This window comes from Aythya ferina (assembly GCF_964211825.1).
Source record: "Aythya ferina genome assembly, chromosome: 3".
In the NCBI taxonomy this organism is placed as follows: Eukaryota; Metazoa; Chordata; class Aves; order Anseriformes; family Anatidae; genus Aythya; species Aythya ferina.
In genome coordinates this window covers 10,842,846-10,861,379 of record NC_140298.1, presented here as the reverse complement: position 1 = coordinate 10,861,379, position 18,534 = coordinate 10,842,846, and the positions used below count along the sequence as shown (strand labels likewise).

At 48.2% G+C, this 18,534-nt stretch overlaps 1 protein-coding gene across 2 annotated transcripts in view; it reads right to left on the bottom strand.

Annotated features, from left to right (window-relative positions):
* The window catches only part of SPRED2 (sprouty related EVH1 domain containing 2), a 60,026-nt gene that overhangs the window by 36,890 nt on the left and 4,602 nt on the right, over nt 1-18,534 (bottom strand). The window contains exon 1 of one of the 2 annotated variants that reach the window (XM_084512256.1): nt 16,073-16,128. The exons of the other annotated variant lie outside the window; for it this stretch is intronic. Coding sequence (XP_084368382.1) covers nt 16,073-16,122 — 50 coding nt within the window. The 5' untranslated portion in view covers nt 16,123-16,128. Of the gene's footprint in view, nt 1-16,072; nt 16,129-18,534 lie in introns of those variants that run through there. 2 annotated transcript variants of the gene reach the window in all.

The window sequence follows — 18,534 nt, the reverse complement described above, 5'->3', positions numbered from 1 at the left end:
GGCAGGAGCCTGGTACCAAAAAGCAAGGTACCACAAGTACAGCTGAACACTGCTTCTTTCAGATGCAGTATGGCAAATCCACGTGTGTATCAAACAATTAGGTCTCACTGACTGTTTCAGATTGCGGTCAGGGACCCTGCTGGGGATGGATGGTCTGTGAACACCCATCTCGGAGCATCTCTGGCCACAGCACGGCTCAACCCTGTGCATGCGTTTGTCAATGCGGAGCTCACCTGGATGTTAAGCATCACTAAACATATTTCCTAACACAAATGTACCCCAAGCACTGCAGTAAAACTAAGAACAGAGAAAAACTGCAGCATTGAAGCTGGAGGACCGCTCTGACCACAGGTATCCCTTCACCACCACATCACCGCACGTACATCAGTGCAACCCCGGGTCCCAGCAAAGACATTGCCCCTTTATAAAATACAGAGGTGCTAAATGAGCATGGCAACTCAGAGGCAGCATTTCTATTTCAAACTGTGCAAACCAGGGCGACTCTTTGCACATCGGTTGAAAAAGGCCCGCTTGATTGTAACAGCACTTGTAACAGCATTTTTTTTTTTTTTTCTGGGCGTTTTAAAGGCTTAGCCTTGGCCAGACCCCTCATTCTTACAGATGCACAGACTTTTGTGCACACGGACGACAATAAACACCGATCCCAGCATAGATGGGTACTTCCCAGTGTGCAGGAAGGTGTTGGGTGGAGGCCATGTGGATTTAATTTTCCTGCAAGAGACCAAAGGCAGGCCGCTGAGTGCCTTGCTTGCCTCCAAACAAACATCCCCGACCGTAAGAGAGGTTACACAAATGAGACATGCCCAGCTCCTCTGTGCCGAAATAAGGCTTTGTGTGCTTATTTCCTAATTAAACTGCTCCTCCAGAGCTCCTAATTGATACCTGGTCAAACAGCTGCAACCCACGGCAGGAAATCTAAAATGTACTTTGCTCTCGTGTAGCGTGGACTCTGGCATCACAGGGCAAGCTGCAAATGTTCACTGTCTTGAAAACTAATGGTAAAAACCAAGACCTTCCTCCTTCCTTTCTTTGCACTTAGGCACTTAGTTCAAAGGAGACATGCTTTTGATGTCCTGCCTGTCCATGGTTTGCATCTGAATTCACTTTTCTCCCACCAGGATTGATATCTCACAGGCTGGCCAGCCAGCAGAGCTCGACAGCTGAGCTAATGGCTTCTTGCAAGTCATCCCTCTGAAGAGCTCATCACCTGCACAAGCCAAGATCAATCACTGCTACCACCGGTCAGATGTATGAATCCACCCAAGAAAACACTGAGGAAGACTGGTCATTCATAACACAGGCTGAAGAGCTTGACTTGGCTGGTTGTTCCTGAATTAAAACTTAGTTTTATTTCAGCTTTCATCCAGACTGCCTGGTCTAAGTGACTCTCTGTGCCAGTTTATCTTGAAGAGAAAATCTCATGTGACGAAGAATCCAAGATTACTAAAACAAAAACACCCAACCACCTTTAAAAAACAATAAAGTGAGCGCTCTTTGAGCTTCTAACCATCAAACCATCACATCTTCACTTTCCCTTGCTGCAGGATGACATCCTTCCCAGCAAGCACTCCCAGGCTAACGATGCGTACCCCAGATTGGAAGACAAAACTAGGCAATGCACATCCAGTTTCTTGTTTTCTCCCATTTCCTCTGTGCTTTTTAGATTTCAAGCCACTCTTAGTGCTCTTTATCAGGGCTGGCACTATCTTTCGTAGCAAGATTCAGCAGGCCTAGAGGCAAGCACTGTGAGATAACCTTTATACAGCCACATTCCTAAATCCACTGAAAACTTCCATAAAATCATGTTAACCGGCCCCAAAATAATATACTTGAGCTGTCATCAACTGCACCTCCTTTCAGCCAGCTGTTTCCAGTGCCTCTGGGAGCTGGCTGCTGGTTTAGACACTTAAAGGAAGATGCATGAAGCTTACTGTGCTGCTGTGATTTTTAGTAGCGCTGTAATTACTTTACTGATAATTTAGGATTGCCACATCCAGCATTAGCTATCTGTAAGCTTTCTGATGGAGGTCCTACAGCAGCCAGAGCTTTCTCACCAGTCCCTTTGCTTTCCTGCAGCCCAGTGAGTGCATCTCCTAACTTCCACTTTGTTCTCACTGCAATTGGCTTTCCTGTTTACATTTCTGCCTGTGCTTCCCTTGCAAAGCAGAATGGGCTGAAAAAAAAAAAAAAAAAAAAAAAAAAACAAGCAAATAAACATTTCCTCAAGCTGCAGCCGGTTGCGTGCCCCCCCCAGCCACCGTGCAGGTCCCATTTAACAGCTCGGTACTTCCTGAGCTCTGTTTAATGGGCAGCTATTTTCAGTGCTGTCAGATACTGCGGGCTGGAGTGCCAGCAGAATACAGCACCGGCAAGGAGGATTTCGGCCACGTAGGGCAGAAAGGTTCATCTGCAGAGATCACCCCAGGGGAATCCGGCACCTCGGGATAAGGACGAGTTGTTCAGTATGCTGCACATTCATGTTTTCGTGCTGATTCCTTTTAAGTGAAAGTTTTGGGTACTTCTGCCTACGGACAGAGTCCTCGGGCGTACCTGAAGATGACTGAAGCCTCCCATGGTCTTCTAGCAGACCCTGGGGAAGGAGTTTCTCGTCCCGTTCAGTCAGGATTTCTGGTGCAGATTTATCATCTAGGGCTGCCATCTGCGCCTGCTGGCTTACTGGTGTATGCCAGAAGACCCGTGCTCCACACAACTGGCTAAAACACCAGGTTTTGGAAATACCAAGTACCAGTGAGTCCATACACTCAGGAGGCCACAACGCTGCACTTACGCATGCTGAACCTCCAAAAGTTTAAGAACATCACACCAGAACTTGAATGCTGAAGAAAAGCAATGATACCTTCTTGCTGAGTACCTCTGAGAAGAAATTATTTGCCTTTTGTCTTTGGGCAAAGCCCTCTATAGCCCAATAAATTACGCAGTTAATGCCTAGAAGGGAGGAAGTTGACATACCCTGATTTTTTTTCCCAAGTTCTCACTTGTTTTTCAGTTTCTCAAGCTGTGTTACGACCACACTCGACGTGTGTGCAGCAGATGATAATGGAACCACAAGTGTTTATCTGACTCCAAAATGCCTTTTTTTTTTTCTTTTTTTTAACCTCCCCCCCTCCTTAAACTCAGATTTAACTAGAGCTTTAATTCCACTTTACCAAGAACACAAAACTGACAGACACCTCGGCAGGCGCAAGCTTATCCTTCGACACACAACATCACAATATCTGGTTTCCCTTTTCCTGCATGCACTTTCATCCAATTATATTACGAGCATCTGCCTCGCTTGCTTAGGACTTACTGTTATTTGTGTCATTCCCACCAAGATATTGGAGCAGGAGAAACTTTAGGAAGGAAGAGCCTTGGTTTGAGGATGGGCAGCCCTGCTCTGAAGCAGCCAAGCTCCTCGCGCACTTTACCGGCAGGGGCAGAGGGCAGGAAGGAATTGCATCAGGATCTGCAGCACTAACAGGGGATGCAGGTAACCCTCCACGTCTCTCTGCGCATGGCCAAATTACAAACACACAGCAAAATCTGACTTGCCTGCAAATCAGCCTCAGCAGGGCTTTACAAGCCCTTTCTCTTTTTCTGTTTTAAGGCTGAAGTGGTGGCAGCAAGGTCTCCAAATGTCCCCATGCACTCGTGCAAGCAGCAGCTCCGTGCCCAGCACTCGAGTGGGATGTTTTGGCTGTGAGACAAGACTGCCAGGGAAGCAGGACGTGCTGGGACTGCCCTGCGAAGCCTTGTTGTCTGCTAGAAATTGATATCCAGAGAAGAACAGTGACGGTGTAGCAGCGTGCTACTGGGACAGAAATATGTACACACTGCCCCAAGGCAAGCTGAGCATGAACTTCTGAAAGCAACTCGCACCCAGATGGGAAATCACAGGTTGCCTGCCAAAACACACCATCGTCCCCACCCCACAAAAACAAAACAAAACTGAAAAAAAGACCCCACACCTTTCCAGGACTGATTCAGCCACTGGAATGGGACAAGCCATAAGGGTGCTCAGCACCAGCCTCCAGCAGCTGATAGCATCACACCAGCAAGCTCCTCACACTGCCCACCACACAGGCCCTTTCCACAGCAGTATAAGTCAGTCGTGCAGCAGCTTAAAGGATGGCAGCCACCCCAATGCGACAGGTCAACACAAGGGCTGGATGTCCCACAAACTGGGGACTCCTCTACTGACTACCACTTGCCTTGTGCACACCTTCCTGCTACCAGACTTGGTGGAAACCCATGGCTGTCTTGAAACAAGCTCCAGATGCTGCAGCATCCCTTTTTTTTCCAGCCGTCCAGGTGACACTTCAATGGGAGACTTCCAGATGTGCACCCAACCAAGGAGATGGAGTGTAGCTGAAACAGCGCGCTGCCAAAACCCACACAAAGACAGTGACCTCTGGAATTTGGGGCTACTTGCAGATGTCCTGAAGGATGCCATTGACTAAGTCATACAGAAGGTACTTTAACCCCTGGCAACGATTCATCGAGATATTTTTCTAGCAAAAAAGCCTTATTACCGAGGGAGAGTTTCCTACTATTTGCAGGCAAATTCAGAAGAGAACAAGTAGATACTAATTTGTTAAAGAGACAGATAAACATGTACAGGAAATACTTCTATGAAGGTCCTGATCCTCTGAAGATTAATAATCCACAGTCCTGGAGACAAACCCACGACACTGAGGAAACAAGCAAACTATAAAAACAGGAAGAAGTGGAAGCTTATTTATTTATTTATTTTCATGTTATTTTGAGTGAATATTTGTTTTTCCGAAGCCCAAGACACTGGCGAAAGCCTCCATCTGCAGGTCACACCGTTCTCTATACAAAAGCAGCTGCAGAGAGCTTCCTCACCCAGGTCCCCAGAGCTGTCAGCCCGGTGAGGCCATCCTGCATGTTACGGATGAGCTGTCTCACTCGCCAACATTGTTGGTTTTTTTTTGGTTTTCACCTTGTTGAAAGCCATTTCAAGGCACTGCAAGGGCTGTCGCTGCACGCACGGCGTTCTGTAGGTGATGCCAATAAGCCAAGTTATTTTGCTGTTGTATTTCTGCCCAGAGCCATGGGATGAAGGCACTCCCTCCAGATAGATATTTCAGTATATTCACTATAATATCGGATTACGGTAATACCTGTTGGAAATGAAGGGTTTTGTCACTAAAGCCACAAAGCAAAGCTGCTTTGGACTCAAATTCCTTTGTTTTTGTTCAAAAGAAAACGAAGCTACCACCACTTGAATTACAATCCCTTCGAGGATGCTGTGGGGATACGCTGAAGCCAGCCACCACAGCCTCTCCCGCGAACTGGGGGCACAACTGCTTTCAGACCATCACAAATCACCACATCACCGCTGTGTTCAGAGGCACTGACACCTAAAGCTGAATTAAGGTGCCACACGCAGACTTCCCAGACCACAGACGAAGTTCCACTTAACCTTAGAAAAGGTTTGTTAAAATATTTATCCCTCTGAAATGCTCCTGTCACACTGAATACTTCTTTTATACTGTATAAAGTCCTTTTTTTTTTTTTGTCCACTGGAAGTAATCGCTTTGAGCTTGGGCATTCATCACTTAAGAAATGTAATTAGATTTCCAGGTTAGTTTATGGGTGCTACTGAGCTGTGGGGGGAAAACAATCTACATTTTAAAAAGACAAAAAAATAAAGGCAAGTGCAGCACCACCGACTCTACTTCCCACTTGGATTTGACTTCTTCCACGATGGCAATCAAGAACTAGATGCTATTTTTATCATGTATGAAACATTTGTATAAATATCTATATACTTTACCAAATATCAAGCATTTTCTATCTGCCTGACATACAGAATATACCCAGCCCCATTTCCTATTTTGGTCCGTATCATCTTGGGCACTGACTGACAATAACGCTGGCATGGTTGATTAAGTTGAAGTAAAATCACAAAAAAACAAACAAACAAACAAAAAAGCAAAACAAAACAAAACAAACAAACAAAAAAAAGGATCTGACGGGTACACCTCCAAAACAATTCAGAAGTCCAGCTCACCCAAATTATTCTGGACCAGAGAAACCCTGGTGCCACTGCAAGGATGCAGAGCTTATCAGCACGTTCCCTGAGCAGATGGAGAAGCGATGGTCTGCAATCAAAACTGGACCCAAGCTAGCTGGGCAAGCTATGGGTATCTGCTTTACACTACTTCACCTTCCCTTTTCAAGTGATTATTTTCATTAAAATCCCACCTTAATGTTGCCCAGCCAAGCAGACCAGCTGTTAAATCAGCGTTTTCTTTGTCTCCCACATGTGTAAGCACACCAAAGTTTCATGAACAGAAGCGGCACAATGAAATGTTTTACATCGCCTTGCAACTCTCCATGTTGACTGACAGTGTTGGTAATTAAACAAATCTATCAGAAGCAGAAATAGGAATAATAATAAAAACAGACACAGACGGAACCCTTGAGCGCCAGCTTCAAGGGAACAGCTGTCAAGAAGTTCACTCTCTAGATAAAGAAGTACTTGAGGTGTTTGTACCACAGTTTGTACCCAGATCCGATGTTTCCAGACACTTGGAGAAGGAGACAGGTTCGTGCCAGGAGGCAGGGAGCCTGCCTGATCTCGAAAACTGAAAACCAGGTTTGGAAGTAAGAATGCAGCCACGTCCTGTGAGCACACCTTGCAACCTGCAAGACATTTTAACCCTGAAATCTCACCTGGATATTCCGACTTCACTTCTTATTTGCTCGAGCTACCAACAAAATCTGGACAATACTTTCACAAAAATAAAGATATAAAATATAAAAAATATAAAAAAAAATACTTTCACAAAAAAAACCCTTAGGACTCCTGCCATTACAGAAGTTCATCAAGTGTATGTCAGTAAGTTTTTTCTCCATCATCTGCCAATGATCAACAAATACTTTTTTGGAAGTCATGAACTGGCTCCTCAAATCCTTTATTTCAAGGCGTACAGGAACATCATGAAGCAGCAAAATGCTGAAGAGTTGGCCACGTCTTCGTGTGGGGCATCTCATGGCTTCTTGGTTTTGCACAGTCCTGGCTGCACGGGACATTTTTGCCTTGGCCAGTAAATCAACTGGTGTTTGAGGCCAGCGGGTCCTTCAGCAAGTCAGAGATGCAAGATGAATGCATCAAAAATAAAAAATAATTAAAAAAAAAAATCGAGTGGCTTTAGAAATCTCCATGGCACCTGCAGACTCTCCTCCCAGCCAAGGTGGCAACTGGGGAGTCTGTGCTCTGCTGCCAGGGCCCCCAGATGCCCGTCGTGCCTGCGATGAGCAGCTGTTGCCGGTATGGAGGGTGGTACGGGGACTATTCCAAAAATCCTGCTCCTGGAGAGTGCCTGGGGCTTCCTCATGACCTTCTGCCAAGCAAGCAGCAGGCAGGACTGGGCCGGAGCTCCAGCTGGAGGGCAGGAGATAAAGGAATGTTCTCCTTCACGGGCTGGTCCTTTAACCATTTGACATGGGAATCCATCTCCACCGTTTCATCAGCCCTTCCTCAAGCCCTTAGGTTTTGGGGTCTTCCCTCCCTTGCCCAGAGCCCCCATACTCAACGAGGTGGCTCCTCGCTTGCTTTCCTGAAGCTGCGCTGGGGTTTGGCTCTTCTCAGCCTGCCGGTGCCTACGTGATTTCCAATAGCAGCACTATCAGTGAACGGGGTTTTATTAACTCCATCTGCTAACAGCTGGCAAAGCAACGGCCTGCATCCATCGGCTGCAGAAGGCGCTCCGTCTGTTTAGATTTATAAGGCTAAAATTAAGCTTTTCCTTTAATACAGGGTAATTTGGGGGTTGGTGTCCCAGTGCTTGTTAGGGCAGGCTTCCTATTCACCTGGGGGCAAGCAGGCTCTTCAAGCTTAATTAGGATGTATGCCCGGCTACAGCGTTTAATAGTTAATTGAAGCACCGCGCCAACCTACGGTGCGCTCTGCATGTCTCTCATGCCTCGCGTGGTGGAAGTCCATGGGTGGGAGAGTCGGTCGGGGTGGGGAGAAGGTTTAATTTCAGCCAAGAGGAGGAATGTGTCCAGCACATTGCCTAACTAAGAAAAAAATAAAAATAAAAATCCGCTCTGCCACAATCCGGCCCTGACACATGACATGGGCGGATTAATTAATGCATGATCCATAATGCAGAGGAGTGCTTAATGGCAAAAAATAAAACATTCACAAAATCAGAGCTACAGCCGTAGAGACGTAATGCAAAGCTGCTGCACCACGCAACAACGCTCGGAGCTACCCAATCCACCCCACTTCTGACGACGCACGTCTTCCGTACCCACTGCGAAACAAATTATTTCACCACTTGCCTCGCAAAAGAGAAACGAATCAAGAAAATCAAAACCACGCCGCGTCGGTCCGATAAGGACCAGTTTGGAGCCCGCGTGCATCAGTCAGCAGGCATCCGTGCTAGTGCAGCAACACGCAAAAAATCAGGCACCGACACAGCGAGGGAGCTCATCACAAACCCTGTCTTGGAGCTCTGAAAACCTTGTGCCAGGCTGGCGTGTGCTTTTGTACAAACAGCCACAAAGACCAGCCTCGGAGGGACTTTTTCCATGTTTGCCTCCGTGTGTTTGATGGGACGGAAGACAGTAACCGCCTTCTGACCTTTGCAACAAGCCACGCTGACAAAATCAAGGCTAACCTGCAATGGGAAGTTACCACATATAGCAGCAAATATTTTCCTTAAGCACAAAAGAGGTTAGTATATTTAGCATTTCAATTAGATCATGAATGACAAAGCCACATTCCTGCAGGAAAGTTCCTGTATTCAAGACGTTCCAAAATAAAATGAATATACAAAGACTGGATTTTAGCCTTTCGGTATTTCCTTCCCCAAATCTGAGGTCTACAGTTGTCAGTAGAAGTTAAATATAAAATGGCAAGAGCATGCAGAAGCTGTGAATGCACAAGCCCTCCAAATTCAGCCTTCAAGTTCCTCACATGCCCGTTGGCTCCATGCAAGGAAAACCCTACGTGGCTTTCTGCCATCCACCAACCTAGCGAGCTGCAATCCATAGGAAGGACTTCCCTGGAGCTTGTAGGATACTTCCTACAGAAAAGGCTTTTAAACTTCTGGATGTATTTTCTGTCCAGAATTTGAAGTTAAATGTCAAACCTATTTTTCTCCCCCACTGATAACGGGGTATCATTTTCAAGCGTCTCAAAACCCACGATGTAGGAGGAAAACGTGCCTATGGATTAAGAAAATCTCTTTCCTATCAGTTATTCTCTTTGCTGAATACACTTTCCTTCAGAAGACGGCCACCCAAGCCAACACATAAACCCAGCCTAAACCCTCACAAACCTCAGCAGGGAGCTTGCTGGGGACCTCGCTCAGGTAGGACAAAGATAACCCCAAACTCCTCCCAGAGGTGAGGCGGGCAGAGCAGTATTCTCCCTAATAACACACCTCTCTGCATTTTCTGTATTTGTTTCAAGAGACCTCAAGCATAGCTTTTGGCACCAGACAGTCTTCTCCTAACACAGTGTGAGGTTTTAAAACGTGTCATTGTTCCCTTCATTGTTTGCTTTGCACCGTGGGCTCTATGCCGCGTGTCTTTCCCCGCCAGCCCCAGCCATCCTTCATGCCTCAGTCACCTCTCCCTGGCTATTTGCTTAAGGCTGTGTACAGCACAGTCACTTCACATAACACAGCGTACAAGTGCACTTTTATGCAGTGCATTTCAACACAGGAGCTGGAAAGGGCTCTCACGGAGTTTCCCTCTGCCATCCCGAGGAGCCGGCTTTACTCTCAAGTTCAGGGAGCAGCAGAAGGCTCTTACCGACAAAACCACATGCAGAAACGCAAGAAAGGAGGTAACTTATTCCTTCCGCCCATGAAAACAACAGCTCAGAAGATTATATATAGGTTATTACCTGAAGAAAGCCTCTTTCCATGGGACAGCTAGCTAAACCCACTGCATCCCCCTTACCCAAAGACTTCACGCTCCCCACTGCGCTTCACAACAGAAAGCAGAACTGGGTTTCCTCTGCTAACACCACAGAAACTCAGTGCTGAGAAGCAAGCACATGGAAGTGCTGTCGCTGTACCTGTGGAGCCACCTGAATGAAGCTGCATGGGTATCGTACATGTGGGGGGCATCGGCTGTGCAAAGGAAAAGGATGAGTCTATGGCACGCACACCTGAGCTACGTTTGGGGTTGAAGTCAACAGCACATCCCCGCTGCCCTGCTGGGTACTCACGCTGCCAGAAGCCAAAAAATAACACACTGCTAGGCTTAACAGGGAGGAATAAAGCCAGGTACTCTACACCTGGCAAAAAAACGTGCCTCCGAACGCCATCTGACACCGGAAAATCCCGTCTGCAGACACAAAGAAGATTCACTTCCACCGCTCCAAGAAAATCCAGTCACCGCCTTCCCATGGCCCTTAAAGCAAAGGGTGACCCAGCTGGTCTAGGTTCACATCACAGCAGTTTGTAAAAGCACGAACTGGAATCAATCAGTACATTAGTATTTTTTCTGCTGACCCATCACCAATTAAGTCAACAGATTTCTCTGCCATCCCCCCCCCTTCCCTTCCCTCCCTACCGCCCCCATTACACACAGAGAGTTTTTTTTTTTTCCATATACACTGCAGAACAATCCAGTACTAATTGTACTAAAAAGCAATGCTGGTAGCTATTTACCAAATATTTTTTTTAAGGCATCCTAATACTTGGCCTGTCACTTTCATGAAAAGATGAGAGAGGACATGAAGGATCTCTCTTTGATGCTCGGTTCAGAGCACATCGCTGAAGGCCAGCTGACGTTAATCATCCGAAGAGACAACCTCTTCCAGGCACAGACACGTTCCCTGCAAGCACCAGCAGCACTGCTCAGCTAGACCCCTGCGAGTCCATTAAACGAGTCTTTTTGGCTTTAACTGAGACACGCACCGTATGTTAGATATTATTTCCAACTGTTCCATAGACGACAGATCAGAGACAGCAGCTCCACAACCCCCTCGCTGAAGCAGCCAGGTCTTTCCACCCTTGCTTACAGGGCAGGGGTTGCTTCTCTGCAGATGCAGAGCTCTCAGCTCCCACAGTGTGAATGCATGGCAAGAGAAAGGGTGGTGTACTTGGCCAAGGAACGACTCCAGGAAACACCTAATGGTGTTTCAAGATGCTCCTGTGCTCTGCCGAGTCCCAGTAAGCTGTACTGGAATAAGGCTGCACATGCCTTATGTTGTCACCTGCCAGAGTAAGGCGTCCTGGAGCATGCTCTGCTTTCTCTAGAAATAGGTTCCTCGAGTCAAGAGCAGCCAGAAGCACCAGAAGGAAGCCTTGCTCACCTCCAAAAGCTGCTATGAGAGCAGTCCCGCAGGCCGGACACAAGCTGCTCTAGGGCAGACACACGGATCTGCCCGGTGGCACGCACACAAGGAAATGACTTCAGCATCCCACCAGAGACAAAACACACCGAACCCAAGGATGATGCCGATGCTTTTCTCTTTGTGTACAGAGCAAAAGCAGTTGCTGCAGCTGCAAAAGCGCTCTCCAGAGAGGAGGCAGCTATCCTGAACTGCAGCCATTAACTTGTGTTTGTTTGTCGCCGATTCTGCGGACACTTGGGCATTGCCGGGTTTTAGGCGTTTCCCTTCTCCTACAAAGGAGGGAACCGTGGAAGAAGGCCTGCTGCATGCCCAAGGTTAGGACACCTGGACACAAAAAAAAAATACTTGCTTTAAATACCGACAGCACGAGCAGGTAGCCAGCGCTCCCCATGGGTGACACGAGATCTGCTGGAGAAGGTCTGACTGGGGACACTCATTTCTAGTCCCACCTCAACCATTCATAACCCTAGCACATAAACCAAAGCAACGTTTATCCTTCTAAAAACACGTACAGGTTTAGCTATTTGTCTTGCAGTCAAGTATTCCTGAAACGGTAGAATCACAACCTTGCAAATGGTCTAGCGAAAAGTTATTCCTCCTATTCTTGCAGCAGAGGGGAAGCAAAAGAGGGAAACAGTCTAGTAATAATTAACTGTTTTTTCTTAATAAGAAATTTGCAGCGAAGTTGTGTTTTACTGAACTCCCACAGTTTAAGTGCAGGAACAAAGGCCACAAAATTGTCTGCGTCATCGCAGCCCCAGCCACCACGCACACCCTAGGTACATCCACGATCAGCAGCCAGCCATTATATCACTTAAGTCACCAGAGACCTTGAAGTACATTTTGTCTAACCAAGGCAGAAGCAGAGCAGCAAGTGCTCTCCTGCTCATTGCTTTTCCGCTCTGGCTTTGTTTTTTTCTTTCTTTTTTTTTTTAAAGTCAGCACTGAGAAAGCAATTAAGGCTCTCCTTCTCAGCTCCTACAATTGCACGAGCGAGGCGGCCCTGACTCCTGAAGTTTATATATTTTCTTTTCAAAATATGAATGGGAAAGTGTACACAAAACACCCTTCTTTCCCCATCCCTTCCTTCCCATGAGGAGGAGTGTTTGTTTTCTTACCCGACCTTATGAAAGGTTGGGGAAGCTATTCCACCAATACTCCGATAAAGGTAGCCCACACTTCCTTAGAGATACAGCGGAGTGAAGGAGGGGGGGACAGCAGCCCTACCAGCAATTCGAGCCACTAGAAATAATTTCTACTAGACAGAATGTCAAAGCCAGGGCTTCTTGTGTTTCAGTTTACAGATCTTTGTGCTGCTTGCACACCATTTCTGAAACAATCCACACAGCTGCTAACTTTGGGGAACAGGCTTTCCTTGCTTAGAGGGGCTTGGGGTGGAAATGAGGCTTTTCTGCACTCTCTGGAAATGTATTTTGAGGACCTTCTTTAAAGACTTGCACACAGAACCAAACCAAACGAGTGGGTGGCAGACTTTTAAAGCCATAACCTTTTTCATTCATGGGCTGCGGTTTTGAAGCTCCACACTCCAGCACCAACCCAAAAAACTGGGAGACCCCAGCCACATCTCAGCCTCTGGGTACACAAGCGTTTCTGGAACCTACCAACAAAATCAGGAGAAAGGCAAGAGTATTTTTAAAGAGAAGTTCAGTAAAACCTTCACCATACTGCAAGTGCAGGCATTATAGCAGTAGCTAGCCCAGCATCATGCCAGGGCAGTCCCAGGACCAACAAAAAAGACATCAGACATCAAAAAAGCCTCTTTCTGCCCTGCCTCCCCTTCATCTTCTGCCTGGCAATCATTTCTACACGTACCACATGTGCGCAAGCACCGCTTTTTGGTGGGGGAACACCGCCCCGTATACACACACACACAAAGTCGAGCAGAGGAAATCGCCCACCTCCCGCTCACCTCTGCAGCAAGCTTCTGCGTTTGGAAGGATTTTAACCAGAAACGGTCACTTTTTGATGAGCCCACTGACCTGGGAAGTTTTAAGGTGAAGGGAGACGCAGACTGTTTGGTAAAAGCATGGGCAGAGGCGATTAAGAGCTCGGAGAAAACCGCCGATACTTATCACCTAGCTTGTTTTGGGAACTACCGCAAAAAGGCACATCGCCGGGCCGATAAGATCTCTTCAAACTGGTGGAGTTTGTGCGTACGTAGACAGAAGGGGGGGGGAAAATGGTTTATTTGGGCTCGAGCGCTCTTCCTGCAGGATGCGGTGTTTACAAAGGGTATTTCGAGAACTTCCTGCCGCCGCTCGCAAGGCCGCTCGCTCCTCCCGGAGCCAGGCCCGGTCTCTCCCGAATTTCCCCGGAGGGCCCCAGGAGGGCACAGGCTTTGGGGCTTTCACCAGCACCCCCCCAGGTCAGCGGGGCCGAGCCCAGAGTCACTGAGAGAGGGAGAAATGACAGCTCTCGTTGAGGTGTTTTTCCTGGAAAAATCCTCAAGTTGTCCTATGTAATACTTGTTCTTTTTAAGCACGCCTTAAAAATGCAGCTAGACCCCTTTCTCCCCCCTCTTTATTAATAGTACTTTTAAATCACATTAACTCCACGCTTTGCTTTCTTCAGGCAACAAGCAAAAAAAAGCTCATCTTCAGCGCTCCTTAATAAGCTTCAGGCCATTTCACATTTGGACTCTTCTGCAGCATGGCAATCCCCAAACACTAAACACTTGCGGGAAAAGGAAAAAAAAAAAAACACAACACGGAACTTCTTCTCTTAAGCAGCTCTAGTGATTTAATTATCCCGCAGCCTTTCATTTGTGTTTTTAAGCACGGAAAGCAAGTTGGGCACTAAGTTTTCCCCCTAGTTCAACAACTAAATGCCAAATGCTTTTTTGGAAAGCAGCAGGTCCTCCAGGCAAGGCAAACGTCGCTGTTTTTCAGATCTCTCACAGCTCCCTAACCTCTCCATCCCCACAGCCACTGAGCTGCATCCATCCAGCAACAAGACGTACAGAAAGGCCTGGCTGCGACCAGCTCAACGCCTCCTGCGCCAAGTTTCAGTCAAGGATGAGTTATGTTGGCAGCACCATAAATCTCCAGCGATGAAGTTTTTGCTGTAGTATCTCCAGTATTAAGAATAAAATAGAAAAGAGCAAAGCACAAGCATGTATCACTGAAGTATCAGTGGGTTTTACTCAATGTATACATAAAAACACTGAGCCTAACCAGCTCTGAAAGAGGGATTTGTGCTGCGGCCTAAGGCTGATGCTGGACCCTGGCGATTCAGTGCTCATCCCCCAGCAGGGAAAATTTGGCTTGCTTTGCACGGCCACAGCATTTTTCCGTATCTAGCCAGTTGGAGCTTCTCCTGGGATTTGGGGGCAGTGGGTTTTGGCTCCCTCGGGCCTAAAACCCTGCTCTCCCAGCCCGAGCAATGGCTTTTCTTCTGGGTCGTGTTGTGTGAACGGGGCGAGCAGGGGCATTGCCTCCTCTCCTGCCTTCAGGCACGGTTGCCCAGTGAGGCCCAGTAGGGCTGTGGGGTCTCTCTGGAGATCTCCAAAACCTGACAGGACGTGGTCCTGGGCCAGCAGCTCTGGGTGGCCCTGCTTGAGCAGGGGCCTGGACCAGATGTCCCCCGGAGGTCCCTTCCCACCTCAGCCATCCTGGGATTCTGCGAGCAGAAAGGAAGTTAAGCAGCTGAAATAAACTCCGAGGGTGCTTTGAACGAGCCTGGCTGATAACTCGCAGATCTCTGTGTAATTTTGAAGAACCAGACTGTTTGTAAATAACCTGCAACGCTGGACACAGAAGCCCTGCAGCAGGGGCCGAGTTTACTCCTCAGCTCTGCTCAGGTCTGGCAGTAACTCCTGACTGAATCCCTTTGATTTGTGGAAAATGAAGGAAAAAAAATAACCAACAAACCACCAGCTAGCTCTCTAATAATGAAAAGAGTTGTGGAGATGTGCTCATTGTCCCTGCATCATTCCAGAAATGAAGTCTTTCCGCAGGTGATGGGCTTGCTGTGGTGCAGCACCGGGTTCCAGCGCGCAGGGAAGCAGCTCTGTCATTTCTTGCAGCATCCTGAAACCCCGACTGCTGCCAAGACACCTCCGCTGCATTTCAGCAATTGCAAAAGGAACTAATCTTGCTCCTAACTACTTGCCAAACAGGTAAGCAATGCTAAATATTTTGATGTGTGGAAGGGGGGGAAGCTGCCCAGCCTTCAGCCCCATTTTTAACTAGTGAAAAAAGAAGTCATGCGCGTAGCCACGCAGGACAAACGTAAACCACAATTCAGATCTAAGCATTTCAGGTTTCCTCAGGATGCGTGTGCATGTGCACACCACCCTCGTGTCCTCACACGGCTACACAGGTCCCTGTAAGCAGAGAAGCGCTTGCACCATGTCCCTTCCTTCCCCATGAGGCAGATCAAAAGACACCAGGTTTTACAACACATCTCAGTACTGATGCAAGCCTCCCGCAGGTCAGCAGCAGAGGGATGAGAGTGACCTACTCACCTTCCTTGTTAAAAAACGGAAAAGGCAGCTGCTCTCAGCAAGAGGCACAGCTTTGTTCCTAGAGAGATGTACACACAGAGGTACCAAGTCTTATCATGACACGTGGCAGGCCGGTTAATACCCACGCACGAACCGATCTGTTGGATCGCTCAGGTCTGTGGCTCAGGATGCTATTTGCAGCTTGCATCCCCCCTGGTTCTGTGGCTCCTCACCTGCCAAGTGCCATCCAGCAGGGACCAGGCTCCAACACCATGGTGATCATTGCTTTGCTCTTCGCCAGGCTTTGCGAAGGTGAGCAGCCCCACAGCCCGCTTCTGGAAACATCGCAGATGATGGGGAAATCAAAGAGTTTGGCTACGGAGCCGTGTAACCCCTCCTCCCCGTGCTCGCCAGTAAGAAGAAATTTCCTTCCTCGATGGAATAGCCATCAGCTATCGGGCTCAGCTGACAGACTCAAGATCTCTGCTCTGATTACAGCACACGTAGGAGTCGAGAACAAAGGGGGGAAAAAAAATAAAACGCAAACAGTCCTTGAAGTGTGAGTTGCAAGCAAAGAAAGTCAAAGAAGAAAGTTATTCAAAGAGCCGAAGAACAAGGAGACCGGAGACAAAAATAATAATTTGGGCTAAATCTCCCTCAGACCTCCTGCAACAGGTAGAACCTGCTGGCTGCTGGCACACGCATCCTTCAGGCCCTGAAAGCGCACTTTGTAATGCTGTTTTTGATAAAACACAGCTTGCTTTTAAGGTGAAGCACCTACTTCTGCTGCACGAGGCAGCCGGTGTTTGGCTTTAGGAAAGGAGAGGCAGGGAGCGCTGATGGGACACTCACAGCACCGACACCAACAGTGGGGCTGATGCCCTAAAAAACCCCAAAAACGAGCGCGACGCCACGGCACAGCTGCACAAGGAAGCAGAGCTGTAGGAACTGCGCACGCAGACCCACACATGCCAACCCAACCCAAACCGCAACCTCCGTGCCAAAAAGCTGATACAAAACCAAAGCAGAGGGCGAGGCGCGAAGGGGGGCATCGAGAGGCAAACGGAGAGAAAGCTTTGGGGCAGAGGACACGGAGAGGAGCTGGCAGGCACAGCCCCGGGGAGCCAGCGTGTCACAGCTGACCGAGCACCAGAAAAAGAAACGATGGAAAAGGAAGATGACCAGGAAACGGGGGGGGTGGATGTGGGCTGGGGAAAGGTAAGCAAGGAAAAGAAAACTCACAAAAACTTGGCAGGACACAGAAGGAAAGCAAACAAGGAGAATTAGAAACCACCAGCAGAGTGTCCCTGCGGCCAGCGTGGGAGAAAGGGACAGTGCCACAAGGCGCTGGAGATGGTGCCACCGCTCTGCTCGCTGGCCAGCTGGGAGAAGACCTCCCTTCCTGGTGCAGGGCTGTGCAGGGCAGCAGCTTCTCACCTGCCTTCTGCAGAAACAGGGACTGCTGAGGCTCATCCCCCCCCGTGACACCATCCCGACCACCACACAGGACGTGGGGCTCACCAGCACCCCCCCACCAGCACCACTTCGTGGTCCTTCCTTCGACATCTGACCCATCAGAAATCCTCCTGCAACTGCACATGGGCAGAAACAAGGTGGTTGTACCCTCACGCCACAAACCATCCAAACCGCTTTTATTTTATTTTTAATTTCCACGCTGCTTCAGAAGCTTAAGTCCTCCAGAAATCAAACTTAGCAAACAGAGCATCCGGAGCTGTACTTTTCAGTTTTACTCATCTCTGTCCCCTCCCAGTCCTGAGCGACTCTTGCAAGAATTACCTGACGCTGTTAAGAAAGGGTGGGAAAAGAAAATAACGCATATTTTTCCATGGATTTGGTGAAGGGAGCAAGCCAACAAGCCACAAGACTTTGACTTCTGCAGAACCATCCATGGGCTAAATCCAAATGTAATGGCATTTGTAAAGGCTGCTCACACCCTTTACGGAACCGTAACGATACTCGGAGTTCGCCGAGCGCGTCCCTCCCAGGTTTAATATCTCCAGAGGATCATTTATTCTTATTCTGCTGGAGGGAAGGAAATTGAATTTTCCAACCTCTCAAGCATGCCAGAACGTGCACTAAAGTGACGGGGGGCTGAACCCAGCAGTCACGTTGCCTCTCATTCCCGAGCTCCTGTTTTCCAGCCCGGTCCAGAAGAAGAAGGACAATTACCATCATCTCCCTGCGGTTTGGTGGCCTGAAGGAAACAATTTTGTGGTTTCAATCCTGCTACCAGCGAAGCGAGTCCACGTTAAGAAAGAGCCTCCCCTGCACGACGTACACTTTTGTTTGCAGCCTGGGGATTTAATTAAATGGGCAGATAAAGCCTACCTTTTAACCCACGCTAGAGGGTGCGCCAGATCAAGATTAGAGCGCGCTGCAAAAACAGGTCGAAGCAGCTCCCGGCTGCATCCATGCCACGGGCAGGCACCGTCCATCGCCAGCCCCCGGTGCTCCGTGCTGAAAAACCCACTCGCTGGCCCAAAGGCGAGTTCCTTCGGCTTCTCTTCGTCGAAAACAGGTCTAGGGTTTTCTTAAGGTTTGGGCTAAAGTGCTGAGTCCACAGAGGAATTCAAGTCCAGCTCTTTCCCTCTTGCTTGTACGCAATCCTCTTCCCACAGGTCTCTCTCCATGTTGACCGAGCAAACACCCTTGCAGAAATCCCTCTATCTATAGC